We start from the raw sequence: 13,431 nt of genomic DNA, 5'->3' as shown, positions 1-13,431 counted from the left end.
GTTGTCGGCGGTCGGTGGCGTCAGTAGCTTCAACAAGCCGCTAAACAAAAAAAAAAAAAAAAAAATAAAAATAAAAAAAATAAAAAAAAACGAATGCCGAACTTACATGGATAAATAACTTGATCAAACTATTTAGAATCGGGCGGTAACTTACGCCACCTATCGAGATTTCTAGCAGCCTGATTTAAAAAAAAAAAGACGAGTTTGTTAACACTGCGAACGACCACCACTACACAGCAACCCTACATACAACGCAGGCAACACAGCACACAGCTACACAGCACCGACATGTGCACAAACGACACAAACACAACAACCGACATTCCGCCCGACACTTCCTACTCGATATCCATTTCTCCCCGCGGCGCATATAAGCTTGACATGTGCGGGTGAGCTCTTTGGTCGCTGACTATTACAGATTTATAGAAGAATACACAAAACACTGCGCAATGGACAGCCGTGTGTTAGAACTGTTTGCATTTAAAAAGTATGGAGGCAAAATCTATAATGTTAGTCCGTTGCAATAAATAACGATATGTTAACAATAAATCTTAAACCGGTCATGAAAAAGTTCAAATCTTTGTTATTTTCTTGCTTGACCAGTGTTATGAGCAGTCCGACTAGCTTGAATCAGATAGGAAAACAAATTATTGGGATTTTGTCATTACGTATACAATAATAAATGAAAATGATCCTTGCGCAAATCATTTTTTATATATTTTTGTGAAGGACATCCGGACATCCGCCCAACACTTCACTTCGGCTAGTTGCAGCAGTTGCAGTACGGGAGCAGACGCCTTCACTTTTGGGGCGTTTTGATGCAGTTTGTTGTCGTATGTCGTGTCGGTGTCGAGAAGAGCGGTGGGGCTTGGGAGTTTGTGACCGGTGTTATTCGTGAACACTGGTGTGGGGCGCTGATACGTCTTTTTTTTATACTGCCACCACCCCGAACTTTGAAGATACACGGGCCCGTAGCAGTGCATTATGCTGAATCGCGAGCTCCTTCTCTGTTGACGTCGCTTTCCTGGTACCGCTCGTGGATACTGCAAGCGTTTAAACAGTGTGCACCGTCTCACCTACATCCCCGGTGACGTACTCGACCTGTTGAAACTTATTGCTTCCGTCATTTTAGAGTACGCACGGCAGTTATCTCGTTGGTCTGGCTTCGGTTATAAAAGCAAGGCAAAACGCTCGTAGTTCCCGCCCTCAGTACACGTTGGACATCTTCCACACTTTGACACCGGATAACTGAATGAACGAGGATTTACATTCACTTCCGAGGTTACTCTCGCCGCTTCCTCACCGTTGAGCAGCAGGATGAGCTGGCGACAAGCCGCGGATGAAAGGCTTGAGTATCAACAGCCCAAGCGCACTCGGTGCCGATGCGGGCGACGCGGGTTTCTGTCAACCGGGAGGACAGCACAAACCGTGACCATTCCAGCTCTTCGTCATGACACGGTGTTGCAGAGAGCAGGGTAAAATACAGCTACACGGATCACCGAAGCAAACGACTGCTATCTTAAATCTTGGCTTGTGATTGCGTCTTTGTAGTAGATCATCTTATTCATTTTGCTGGAGAGACGCAAACGACGGGCATAACAAAATCGCTTGCATATTCCGCATATCTCACAAAAGCATTTACCCTGTCACCTTGCGAAAAGCGTGAAACACGGAGTCCGCACCGTCCTAAGCTTCCCGTTTTTTTACCTGCTTTAGAGCAGTTTGTACCTGCGAGTAGATATGCCTACTGAAACTGAAACAGGGCAGTGCCAGAGAGAAAGAGACAAAGTTGAGAAAGCTTGCTCGCTCTCCAATTTCTCAACTCTCAAGTGATTGTACCATAATAAATGCACCAACGCGTCTTCCAAAATAAAAAAAGAGCACTACGTTCACAACATAAAAAATGGTCTCAGTACATGCATCTGTGGGCAGGTAGGAAACCTTGCCCTAATTTATTCACGCCGCATGATTGGCGCAACAAACTCGTTGCAGGACCGATTCATCTACTCGAGCGGTGTGCGTCGCTATGCAAACGCAGTTCAACACGAAGCATAAAAAACGGCAGATTTAAGACAACAATCCGGAGTCCATTATTCAATTAAAACAACGTAATTTTGTTGAAAACGCCCGCTGCTTCTTACTCACGGTATGTGTCGGGATACTTCCACAGTTTGAAACGGAACAAAGGAAGATTTACTTTTAAAAACGCTCGCTGCGTCCTCCCGGACCAGCTGGACCGGACCAGCTGACAACGACGGGACTGTACCCGTTGAACCTTCACCACGCAACAAACAATTTGCGCTCCGTGTTAAAAGCGTGGTTCAAACAGACCCGGAATACAAAGCACCGCACCACACATGACGAATGTTTCAGCTCTTTTTCGCATCGCGGGTTGCACCAAACAGAACGAGATCGCCAAAGTCAACGCCGCGCTGTCTTGAACCTTGGCTTGTGGTTGCGAACTCGTGGACCCTGTGATTCCTTCGCTTTCAAAGCACACACGACGATTACGAATGCTACTTTCCGTCTTCCAGGAACATCACAGGGGCACTTCTCCGGTCACGTCTTCACTATGTGCTCGCAAACTCCGAAGCTCTATGCGAAGCTTCTCGCGTCCCGTCAAACCAAAACAGTAGCGGCGCTGTGCGTACTTGCCAGATTTTCTCCGGTCAAACAAAAAGAACGAAAGCCAACCGGCGCTTGCTTCCAGCGTACATCGGCGTTGCTCTTGCGCCGTGGCCAGATCGCTTGCAGTTGAAGGTTGAAGCAAAAACGAAACCAACTGCAATGTCACGTGTTCACATCGAGGACAAGCTTTTTATATTCATTGTAACTGTTTGGAACGAATAATTAGACCCATAACTTTATTTGTGGTGTCTAAGAATCTGTTATCAGGACCCCTAAACTAAATACAAACATGGGCGACATGAGGGAAGCCGCATTGCCATCAACCAGAAGATGGCGGCGAGCAGGGTAAGCGCGGGTTTCGCCAACGTCCTGCGACATGGCGCAATTGCTTTTGGTGCATACCTGTCTCCGAGACATGTTTCTTTCCGCGGCATTTGTCTCGACGGTCCTTTCTAAGTGTGTCCCCGAGCATTCCGGTGCTTCGATAGCCGGCAATGCCGCGGTCGTCGCCGGGGGCGATGCGTGTTATCGAGGTCGGCTACACGGTTATGCGTGTATGACCGAACCAAAACACGTTTTTTACAACCCCGCATGATTTCTGAACGAATTATCCGTTACTCATGGTGTAAATTTATGGTAATTTGTGTAAATAGCGTGTTTTTCACCGCAAATATTCGCCAAATACACGGGACTTGCTAACAGTGTACGGGTGCTTGGCTTTCTGTTACAATCCACCGCTAAAGCAACTCAAACCCTCCATCAGCTCACCACCCAGTACAACCAAATTATGCCCATGCTTTCCCGCATCTCAAATCGTCGACATGGCCTTAAAGAGGCGGATGCTCTACGCCTTGTCCAGGCCTTGATACACACTCGCTTAACCTACCACCTTCCTTACCACAACCTCACCCAGACCGAACACACTCGTATGTCTGTATTGCTGCGGAAGGCACAGAAACTTGCTCTCGGCCTCCCTTTTCGCACAGCTACCGTTTGCCTCTAAAGGCTTGGGATGACCAACACTCTGCAGGAGCTCATGGAAGCTCATCGGTCTGCCCAGTTGACGCGCTTGCGCTGCACGGCTCAAGGGCGGGCACTCCTTGCCACCCTTGGTTTTCCACCCTGTCCCGCTACCTTCGCAGCTGAGGGTCTCTCCCCCGCTGCGCGTGCCAGGCTCACTGTGGCTCTCACCCCCCGTCATATGAATCCTACCCGCCACTCGGCACGGCGCGACCATCGCTCGCGCTACCTCCGACGCGCGTATCCGGTAGGTTGCGATACTGTTCGTGCCCTCTTTACGGACGCCAGCCCACAGGGTGTGCGCGGGGGTATTACGGTTGTCGTAGACTCTGATCTCAGGACAGTCCACGCGGCCACTGAGCGTGGTCTTACCGACGTCTCCATCCTGGAAGAACGAGCGGTCGCCAGGGCAATCCTACGCGCCTCGTCGGCCTGGTTCAATCTCGACATCTTCCAAAAATACGGCCATCCATTCAAAATATCGCCTTACGAGTAGTGTTGTAGAAATCGTAGCGTCCCGCCTACATCTCCTGCATTGTTTTTTTGTTTGTTTTTTTTTAAATCCAAATTTCGGTTTACCATTCCTTTAAGGGGCCTTGCAATTCTACTCAAGCGTCTACCTTTTTCTGCGGTTTCCACGTCTCTTGTGGTTCGGGCAACCCAGCGGGCACGGAAAAGTAACTAAATATCAGTGCGTCGTATTTTAACCGGGCGACGCGGAAACCTCCTCCGCCTACGGGGGCGCCCCGTGGTGCGGAAAGCGCGCGGCATGTGACGAAATCGTGACGTGTTTGGTCCTGGTCAGCCGAGGAGAGAGAGCTGTCCTGCTTCCGGGCAGCTCTCTCTACTCAGCCTCACGTCCTTTCCCAGGCTTCCCTTTCCTCCCCCCATTCCTCAGTTACCGAGGTGTGCAGGCGCGGGAAAAGGGAGGAGAGAGGACATAGGACGCCATGAAGGAAGTTATTTTTTGCTTGTTTTTATAATTTTACTATGCCTATAACTTTTCAAATAAATCAAAATACCCAGAAAAAAGAAAAAAGTTCACTAAGTTACTACGTTCAGTGCGCTCAGGTTCAATGCAAATTAAAAAAAAAAAAAAAAAAACAACAGCCAAAACGTTGTTGTATAGCCCCTTTAAGGTTTTGAGTAAAGGAAATGCCTAAATATTGTCACGAATGACGAGGTGCAGCAAAGAAAATAACTGGAAGAGCTGAAACGTTCAATGGGGTGAACTTGTGCCCCAAAATAAAAAGGAAACAGAAGATAACAGCAGACCGTCGCGGGCGTCGAAGTCGGCGTAACAGCAGAGTCGAACGCTAAGGCGAAACTGACTCGACATGGTCGCAGGCGGCCTCTTATCTAGAGTGAGTTAATATCTCGAAAATTCGGCGAAGGCGGCTCGAGCGTCGTGAGCTCAGGGCGCGAATGAACACGCACTCTCTAGAACAACAAAAGCAGACATAAATGATAGAAGTTATGTCCGGAGCAAGAATAAATGAGAACCTTCTAGAATTCCGTGACCGTACGCGCGGCAACATTTAAACTTGTTGACCTCCCCAAGAACAATCTAATCGACGTAGGTTGTAAAATCCAAAGGTGTTTTCTTGTTGACTATCATACATAGACTTCTCTAAGTTGATTTTCATTTGTAAATATTTTCTCTAACTAAACACGCACAGGAAGGATTTATTATGTAGTTGTTATATTTGGAAAAACATTGTCATTATACAATACGCAATCATACGCAGAATGAAGGATTTTAATCGCTATGTTAATTACAATATTATTAATAAAAAAGAGGAAATAGGAGGGGCCCTAACAAAGATCCCGGCAAGACACCTAAGCTAGCCAACATTTCCGAAGAGGCAGCGTTCTAAGTAATGTCAGCGATCCAGTCGAGTAAAAATCGATTTGGCAAAGCTTCAGAAGATTGTATGGCTGCATTGTACGTCATAATGGCAGAATGAACAAACACACGGCTTTCCACCCCCTGGCCCCTGATTGACACTGCTGAAATGAAGGGGTTCACATACAACGTATTGAAGTATGGGGTATATCTTACTTTTAAGCGGTCCAGCTTTTTTTTTTTTTTTATATAAGCTGTGATGTCATCCACGTAGAAGGTGAACAAGAAAATGTAATCCACGAATGAACGTGTCCCTCTGGCTTAAGCGCACAAAATGACCGCCTCAATCGCTCCGTGGGAGTTCGGATACCCGACCTCATACCCAAGACACGGATCAGCCGCCTGCATGTTGGAGTATGGGGAACAGACCCTCCCGCAGCATCAGGCGGGCTCTGGAATTGTTTGAAGTGATCAGCTAGGTGGTCGGAAGTTCCTGCCTTTACTACCGACGTTACTTCCGAATGGCTTTACAAAGGTCTAAAACGCTACTTGTCATCGAAACTAAAGCAAGTGTGAAGGCGAGCTGTTTCCATGCTGACTTGTCAACCCAGGAGCCGGGGAAAAGGGGACGAACAGCACGAAGCTTCAATTGGAGCTTTATTTTGTCCATCCCGTTTTTCCCCCGCTCCTGGGTTGTCATCGTATGTCAAATATGTAGGCGTGCTCAAAGTCAAATTTGGGAGTTTTACGTACCAAACCAACGACGGGCATCTGGCACGCCCCAGCGGAAAACGGAGGACTAATTTCGACCACCTGGGGATCCTTTGACGTGCAACCAAAAGCTTGGTTACACGGCGCCTTCTACGCAATAAGCCTCCGTCAGATTGCGGGCACCTCAGACGGGATTCGAACCCGCCACATGGGGATCCGTAGGCCGGCGCTCTCGCCTGGGAGCCACCGAGGCTTTTTTTTTTTTTTTTCTTTATTTCATGGGAAACAAAAAACGGAGAGTCAGAGCACACAAAAATATCGCACTACAAAAATAGGTCCCTCATTTATCACTACAGTTCTTTCATCTGTAACAATTTGTTAAACAATGGTACCCAATCGGGCTTTGTGTCGCGACCTTCGTACACGCTGGTGACTTGTGCTACCAGTTGAATGAAATAACAATGCACAGACTTCGGGGTCTGAACAGCATTTCGCACGTCCATTCGGGATTTCCACATGCTGTATAAACTAAGGAGCATAATGAGGTCATACGGAACGGTATCCCCTGGCGTTACGGGCAGAAAACGAATGGAATGCGGTGTAATATCTAGGCTTTTGCGCAAGGTTCGCTGCAACACATCCCAAAAAAAAATTGCGTCCCAGCAGTTGATAAAAATGTGCTCAACAGTTTCGGGCTCCTTACACAATAAGCAGTTTACAGTCCATGGAACAAAGATACCCTTCTCCTGCAACCATACCTTGGTGGGTAAAATAGAACAATGTAATTTGAAAAAGAATGTTTTGATCCTAGGAGGAATTCCCATCTTTTTTACACGACACAGCACATCCTGCCCAGGGTGATTTTTGTACAAGACTCTGTATATTGGCGTTGGGAAGAGAATATCAACAAGATCCCGTGTTAGTTTTTTCCTCGAGACAGTTGCGAGGTACTCCCGAGAAAAACGGACTGCTAGAAAATTAAAGGCGTCAACAACCTCTTTCAGGTATCCCACCAGTCTTGGTGGGTGATATTCAACGGTTGACACAACAAAAGTGGGGATAAAGGATGCCAGCTGGTTTTGGATGACTTCGCGAATAAAAGGGACTTCCTGGTCTCTTAAAAAAAGAAATCGTGATACCAACTGTCTAACGAATAAGTGGGGCAGGCCCACACCCCCGTCTGCGACACTACGGAAAAGGTTTTCCCGTCGCATAGGCTCCCAAGTTGAAGTCCATATAAAAACCGCAAAGACACGGTGAAACTTTTGTATATTGCTCCTTGCACAGTGTAGAACTTGTAGCACATACCAAAGCTTGGCAATCAAAAAAACGTTGCATATAGTTGCTCTCGTAAAAATCGACAGATCTCGGTGGATCCAGCGCTTGGAGCGCTTGTCGATATCTGCTGCTACAGTTGACCAATAGGTCGTGCTGTTTCTGTGGCTCTCCAGTGGCACACCGAGGTAGTTGCATGGAGTGCAGCTCCAATGGATGTCCTCGAAAACTTCGGGCGTGCTCGCCCACGTCCCGTGCCAGAAGCCCCTGCACTTTTGCAGGTTCACCGAGGCACCCGTGGCTTTGCAGAAAGTGTGCGTCAACCGCAAGGCGTGGCTTACACTCGTTTTATCGGTGCAGAAAAACGCAACGTCATCCGCATAAGCCAAGACTTTGGTTTCAACGCTGTGCAGGATATATCCTCGGACATTTGAACTTTGGATTATGCTCTGACACAGTGGTTCGAGGTACAAAGAAAAAAGTAAGGGGGACAGCGGGCACCCTTGCCTCACAGAAGAATGGACTGGTATACTTTCCGTCACGTTATTGTTAAGCACCAAACTCGTATAGCAGTTGGTGTACGACATCTTAACGCCTTGTAATATTATCTTCCCAACGCCTACATGCGCCAGTATTTTGAAAAGGACATCATGCTGAACGCGGTCAAACGCTTTCTCTAAATCAATTTGCAACATTGCAACTTGGTCGCCTCTTCCAGACACACAATCTAACACACTTCGGGCCACGTGAATATTGCTCTGGATTGCTCTACCCCTTATCCCACATGTTTGATGTTCCCCGACTACTTCACAAATAATAGATTGCATTCTGTTTGCCAGTACTTTTGCGAATATCTTGTAGTCCACATTACACAATGTTATCGGGCGGTACCCTTTCACGCAGCGTCGTTGGTTGTTGTCCATTTCTTTTGGAATAAACACCGTGTGTGCCCGTAGAAACGAAGGCGGGAGCGCGTTTGCCTTGTAGGCCTCTTGAAAAACTTCATGCAGCACGAGACAAATCTCGTTCTTGTGCACTTTATAAAACTCAGCGATTATCCCGTCGGGTCCCGGTGTTTTTCCTTGTGGGAGAGCGTCCACAGCATTTACAATTTCTTGCACACTAATCGGTTCTTCAAGGGTTTCAGCACAGTCTTCACTCAGTCGCGGTAGTAACGTTATCAATTTTGCAAGACCCTTGGTATCGTCTGCGAATGCGGGACAGCTCAGCAGTGCTCGATAGTGATCAAGAAAGACGCGTTCGATCTCCTCCTTATCAGTGACGATTCTGTTTCTGTGCTCTATCTCTAGTATTTCCTTACTCAGTGCGTGTCTCTTTTCGTCTTCCAACGCCTTCTTTGTAGGTTGCTCTCCCAAGAGAAACTTTTCTGCCCTCGACCGCACGACCGCGCCCGCGTACCGTTCCTGATAAAGACTGTCAAGCTGAGCTTTTATGTACTCTATGTCTTTTGTTCCGTAGCCAGGATTTTTGCATTCCAGCTCGTATAAAAGATGCAAGTCACGCTGGAGTTGCTTTTCTTTTTCATGTTTGTAATAATTAAGCGTGCTTGCTCTTTCGATTGCCAATTGTTTTGCGTCTTGCTTAAAGGTTTCCCACCTCGCAAAAATGTTTTCCCCGTTTTGACCTGCTTGTCTAAGTAATTTTCGCGTTTCGGACACGAAAAACTCATCTTTAAGTAGCTGAGAATTTAACTTCCAAAGTTTCCAATTGATGCGCTTATGCTTCCTCCGTTTTTGTCCAATCGTTATCGCAACCATGCAGTGATCTGTGAATAACACAGGTTCCACAGTATAAGCATTTAAAAGTTGTATTAGTTCAATAGAACAATACAACCTGTCTAGTCGGGCATGCGACGCCCGTTGAAAGTGCGTGAACTGTATGAGTTTGGTTCCTGTTTGAAAGTTGGCTACGTCTAACAAGCCTCCCTCTTCGACTACTTCGAGCAATAGTTGTTCACTTCTATCAAGATGGGGCCTGGTCGGCGTTCGGTCATTTAAGTCGCAAACACAATTTAAGTCTCCAAGGAGTACAACTAGTCTATCACACACCAGGTATGAGCGCAAGTGATTGAAAAACTGAACTCGAGAATTCACATCGTTTGGTGCATACACACAAATCACCCGCCACTTGCATTCCTGCACCCGGAAATCACACATAACAAAGCGGCCCTGCAAGTCAACCGTCAGAGCTAGTTCGCTTAACTGAACTGACTTTTTTATAAACAAGAAACACCCTCCCGAAAGACCGGCAGCATGGCTGACACATACCTCGTATTTTCTCAAAAAAAGTGGTAAAGCGCGGTCAACCTCTTCCTCATTCTCTAGCTTTGTCTCTTGTACTGCTAAAAAGTCAATCTCCTTTTCTTCGAGTAGACGGTGTAGCTGATTCTGCTTTTTCCTCGAATGAAAACCGCGTACATTTAAGCTGGCGAAGCGGAAACCGCCCATCGCTGCTTAAGGGGGTGGGTTTTCCTGGGCTTGCCGCGCAAGCGGCTTCGACACGTTTAAGCGCTTACTTGCGTATGTGGCCCCCGGTTCCAATTTCTTTCGCTTGACGTCACTGACACCAGTTCCCAGAGCAGAGTTTGTGTCCACTCCGTTCCCTTGACCCTCGAGAAAGGGACCTGCTTGCTTGGTTTCACCTTGGTCTCGGTCGTCCAGCTCCGAAGGTGTAGCAGCACTGCCGCAGTTACTGCCTTGCTCCATGGAAGAATCATCCCCAGTCTGCGAGGACACAGGTATGGCTCCTGGGTCTTGTGGCTGGTGGTCGTTGATGGCGCCGGTCTCGCCTGGTACGGAGGGAAGACTGTTTGCAGGGCCGCCCGTGGACGCCCCCACTTCGCCGTTGGCTCCCACTACTTCGGACACGTCCATGAACTGGTCGAGATTCGATTCGGCATCCTCGTCACCGCGCCTCAGCACCGTGGCGTAGGTCGCGTAGCACTCGTTGTCTTCGTGACCAAATTTGTTGCACTTGGTACATTTTGGTGCGCGGCACTGTTTCCGGATATGGCCCACTTTTTTTGCACCGTAGGCAAAGCGGTGGTCTTCCAGGCACAATGACAAGGGATTGCACCCCATATACCTTGATCATATGGGGCAGGTCGGAAGAGCTGACGGCGTCGTGCAGCGTCATGCTGACTTCTCTGTTCATGGTTTCCAAGTGTTCCATTCCCGGGACTCGCCATTTCTCCCTAACGATGTTACGAACTTTACCGTAAGGCTCGAGAGCTTCCACCACACGTCTGTCTTCCAGATACGTTGGGAGCCAAAGTAGCCTTACCCTAATGTCCTTTGCGTTGGGATCCAGCACCAGACACTTCCGCCCCTTGACCGTGAGTTGTCCAATCCTTTTCATCTTTTCTGTGGCAGCCATGCTTGCGAGAGTGATCATCCATATGTGGCTCATTTGGAATTGTCCAATTGAAACCACGTCCGTCATGTCCACGATGTCCTTCAGTCCGTCTCGAAAATCCACAGCACGGTACGGTCTTCCCATCAGGTCCGCGTGCAAAAACACGGAATTCAGACACATTTTTCCATCTGGGAAACGGGGCAACACCACACGATACTCATCGCTACTGCTGGCTGCAGCGTCGATGCTTCCTCGGCCCGCGTGGGCCGATAACGCGCCGTTATCGGAGCGAATCATCGTCCGTCCGCTCTCGTCGAAAGCCGGAAGCGAACTCCCCTGGGAGCCACCGAGGCGGCTTACGCAAGCGTGCTGCCTGTGTGTTGTATTGGTAGATCAGGTGATTTCAACCACCTTTTGTCCTTATCGCGTTGACATGTGTTAAGATAAAATACATCAATCAATCAGTCAATTAATCAGTCAGTCAATCAATCAATCAATCAATCAAACAGTTTTTTTGCACGAAACACTGGAAATGAAGAAGCGTAGGAGCGGCGCCAGTTAATGTATTCGAAGTTCAAGGCTCCCGTTTACCGTTTTGTATGCAAACTATTTTCGATGATCTTCACCATACACAGCTTTTCTGATTGGAAACGACGAGTTGAAAATTTTTGCGCACGTGAATACACTGTCGAATCCCGTACCTCTATGACGCTAAACTGCTCCAACTATCGATGCAATGTTTATTCACTCTGCCTTAGAGTAACGATATATACCAGCAGTGCATGTGACTAATTGGCACGATAAGTCAGAAAATAATGTAATAACTGTTGATTTACTTTTTTATAACAACGTAGAAACCGCGAACGTAAATCTTTTCATAGACTTATTCTCACCGCCCTGCCTTGCGCCTGCCGCACGAACGGTCACTTTGGCGGATCCCCGAACTTCCCACGCGAGCATAAAGTGTTTCTACAATCGACTGATTTGGTAGTTAATTATGACACTCAGAAAATGTCTGATTTAAACAAAATCTTCTTATTTAGTAGTTAAAAAATAATCAATAAATTTTAGTTGATTACCAAACTTATCGCAACGATTATTCCCATGCTTTATGTCTCCCTGGCCGTGTAACTCACCTGCGTAAAACGCAGTAATGGAGCTTTCTAGATCTTTTTTTTGTTAAACGTGTAAAATTTATTTTTGGACACCTCCAATAGTAGTGTCAAAGTGTTAAACGTCACTGATTCCTCCACATTGTGTTTGCGCAGGTACTGGTTACGACGGGCTGACGCTCCACAGTGGATACCCGTTTAACGTCATGAAAGAAAGCAGTTCGAGAGACCTTTGCTCAAAATCACGACTTAGTGGTGGCTGGTGGTTTTCACCTTTTGGTTGCATCTCTTCGAATCTTAATGGGCGTAAATTCAATGGTAGTGTTCCGCAAGATAACATGGGCCATGCTATTACGTGGTACGTGAGATACGATCGGAGTTCCTCACAAATTCTCTACGAAAGTGTGGAGATGAAGGTCAGGGATGCCGATTATGAATTCTGTACGGGCAAAATGGCAAAATAAATTATTTGATACCTCATGTCTTGATCAGTACAAAAAATAACTAAATCGAGTTGAAGTGTCCATTCACAACACCTGTTGTGTTTCTCGCTTTCTTAGTTTTATACAAAATAAAAACAAATGGGTCATGTTAAATGCAACTTTTGAAACACAACATACTTCTCACCTCAATCCCGGCTCTCTCTAAGGCTCAACCCAAAATGCACTGACTATGCACCATTAAGGGGGGCTCGTTCAATGCCATATGAGATTCGAGCCAAATTTTAAAGTTTCGTATAACATGTGTTCATATAGCGACACTTGGAGTTGTCTTTGTTGTATACGTCGCTTTGGTCCACGCTGCGCTCTTTATAATTTGCGGCCTTGAACGTAGTTAAATAGCAGAATATTTGACTTAAAAAAAAAAAAATGTCTGTTGTCTTTGTTGTACAGGGAACGTGAGGAGGATGCAGTACGACCGACAACCTGTGTTTAAGTGCGGTATTAAAGCTATAGCCGTTAATGAAAAACTTCGCGGCTTCGCGCAGTAATCCGCGCTCCATATCGACGCGGGCCATTTTTGGCACTCCGCAAACATTGCACGGGCCGTTGCCTACAAGATAACAAGCAGGCAAGATAGCATGCATGATCATTCACGGTAGCCAGGTAACATGCATGGTCCCACCCCAGTCCCCACCGGAAAATCTGGCCAGTGCCAGAATCAGCACAAACAACAATTCTCGGGAGATACGCATATAAAACAGCCTTGGATTTCTACGGTGCAATCTGTGTCAGAAAGCAAGGGGAAAGCAAAGGAGTTAGTACCCGGTCAAAGCACGTGACAGATACAGAGTTTTATTTTCTATACAAATATATAGGATGACTGTATATTTGTTTCAATGAACCTTCAGTTAGAGTGCACTTCGTCTCGTCTACTTTCTTGTCCCTGTTTATTCCGCGGTTTTTGTTCAGCACATGTGACTATTTGCACCGAAGTTACACACGAAGATGCGCTCCCTTTTTA

At 46.9% G+C, this 13,431-nt stretch overlaps 1 protein-coding gene across 1 annotated transcript in view; it reads left to right on the top strand.

Moving 5' to 3' along the window:
- Nucleotides 1–12,431, top strand: part of LOC120841486 (ficolin-3) — a 31,745-nt gene extending 19,314 nt beyond the window's left edge. Inside the window, exon 5 of the mRNA XM_040212390.1 lies at nt 12,124–12,431. Coding sequence (XP_040068324.1) covers nt 12,124–12,431 — 308 coding nt within the window. The remainder of the gene's footprint in view (nt 1–12,123) is intronic.
- The last annotated feature ends 1,000 nt before the right edge of the window (nt 12,432–13,431 follow it).

This window comes from Ixodes scapularis, unplaced genomic scaffold (genome assembly GCF_016920785.2).
Source record: "Ixodes scapularis isolate PalLabHiFi unplaced genomic scaffold, ASM1692078v2 PGA_scaffold8__174_contigs__length_109621045, whole genome shotgun sequence".
NCBI classification, from domain to species: domain Eukaryota; kingdom Metazoa; phylum Arthropoda; class Arachnida; order Ixodida; family Ixodidae; genus Ixodes; species Ixodes scapularis.
Note: the sequence above shows the minus strand (reverse complement) of the source record. Positions and strands in the feature narration are given on the sequence as shown.